The 1,479-nt window shown below is 35.2% G+C and overlaps 1 protein-coding gene across 1 annotated transcript in view; it reads left to right on the forward strand.

Moving 5' to 3' along the window:
* LOC106519366 (extracellular calcium-sensing receptor-like) overlaps positions 1–1,178 on the forward strand; it is a 4,244-nt gene extending 3,066 nt beyond the window's left edge. Inside the window, 1 exon segment of the mRNA XM_014011001.1 lies at positions 210–1,178. Coding sequence (XP_013866455.1) covers positions 210–1,178 — 969 coding nt within the window.
* Positions 1,179–1,479: the final 301 nt, after the last annotated feature.

The following is a 1,479-nucleotide window of genomic DNA, read 5'->3' on the forward strand; positions in this document are numbered from 1 at the left end:
ATATATATCTTAAAATGATCTTTAAACATACGGAACGCACCTCACACCCTGAATCATAAAAAAAAGAAAGGTTACAAGAGTCCTGAGAAGATGTGGGTTTTAAAATATCAGTTCAAGTTCATCTAGTCAAAATAGCTGATTATTCACTGTTTTTATTACTGTAATTGTATGTCATCAATTACTCACATAAAGCTTAAAAAATAAAATAGAATAAGAAAAAATAGATGTAGTAAGTCCTCCAACTTTTATGTGTTTGTTTTTCAGATTCTGTCACTTGTGAAAGATGCCCCCCTGAATTCTGGTCCAACTTCGATCGAGATGCCTGTGTATCAAAACAGGCTGAGTTTCTGTCATATAAAGAAATTATGGGAGCACTGCTTACTGTAGCTTCTTTATTTGGAACATGTATGACGGCTGCTGTAGCTGTCATTTTCTTCAGACACAGGACAACTCCTCTTGTCAGAGCAAACAACTCTGAGTTGAGCTTCCTGCTGCTTTTCTCCTTGACTCTGTGTTTTCTCTGCTCTCTGACCTTCATTGGACATCCCTCTGAGTGGTCCTGCATGCTCCGTCACACAGCTTTTGGCATTGCCTTTGTCCTCTGCATTTCCTGTATTTTAGGTAAAACAATGGTGGTTTTAATGGCATTTAAAGCTACACTTCCAGGCAGTAATGTATTGAAATGGTTTGGGCCTGCACAGCAAAGACTCTGTGTTCTGGGTTTTACTCTTATACAAGTTATTATATGTATTCTCTGGTTAGCAATTTCTCCTCCTTTTCCATCTAAAAATTTAAAAAGTTTTAAAGATAAAATCATTTTGGAGTGTGCTCTGGGATCAGCTGTAGGTTTCTGGTCTGTACTTGGGTATATTGGACTTCTTGCCTTTTTGTGTTTCATTTTTGCTTTTCTGGCTCRCAAACTACCTGATAATTTCAATGAAGCTAAATTTATCACTTTTAGTATGTTGATATTCTGTGCAGTATGGATCACTTTTATCCCAGCATATGTCAGCTCTCCTGGAAAATTTAGTGTTGCTGTGGAAATTTTTGCCATTCTTGCCTCCAGTTTTGGACTGCTGATTTGTATCTTTATCCCTAAATGCTACATTATGTTACTAAAACCAGAAATGAATACAAAAAAGAATATGATGGGTAAGGGGGTAATAAAATCTTGCTGAAAAAAAAACTCATGTTAAACAATTCATGATTGGAAAGCTGGATTTCTGCATATTTTCAATTTGTTCAGTAATCAAATCTTTATTTACCTTGAGCCATCATAAATGTGTATGCATTTGATAAACAAAATAAAGAGTTTTAAACAATAATTGCTGATTTTTTTTCCTTTTATGCTAAAGTTCTAAACTTAGTTCAGTTTGTTACCCAGGTCAATAAAGGGGGCTAATCACTATTTTTTTCCATTCATACACAATTAAAAGTAATGTCTGTAGGGCTGCTCTTGTGTGGGCATTCAAAATTATG

The sequence above is a fragment of the Austrofundulus limnaeus genome, unplaced genomic scaffold, assembly GCF_001266775.1.
Source record: "Austrofundulus limnaeus strain Quisiro unplaced genomic scaffold, Austrofundulus_limnaeus-1.0 Scaffold76, whole genome shotgun sequence".
NCBI lineage: Eukaryota > Metazoa > Chordata > Actinopteri > Cyprinodontiformes > Rivulidae > Austrofundulus > Austrofundulus limnaeus.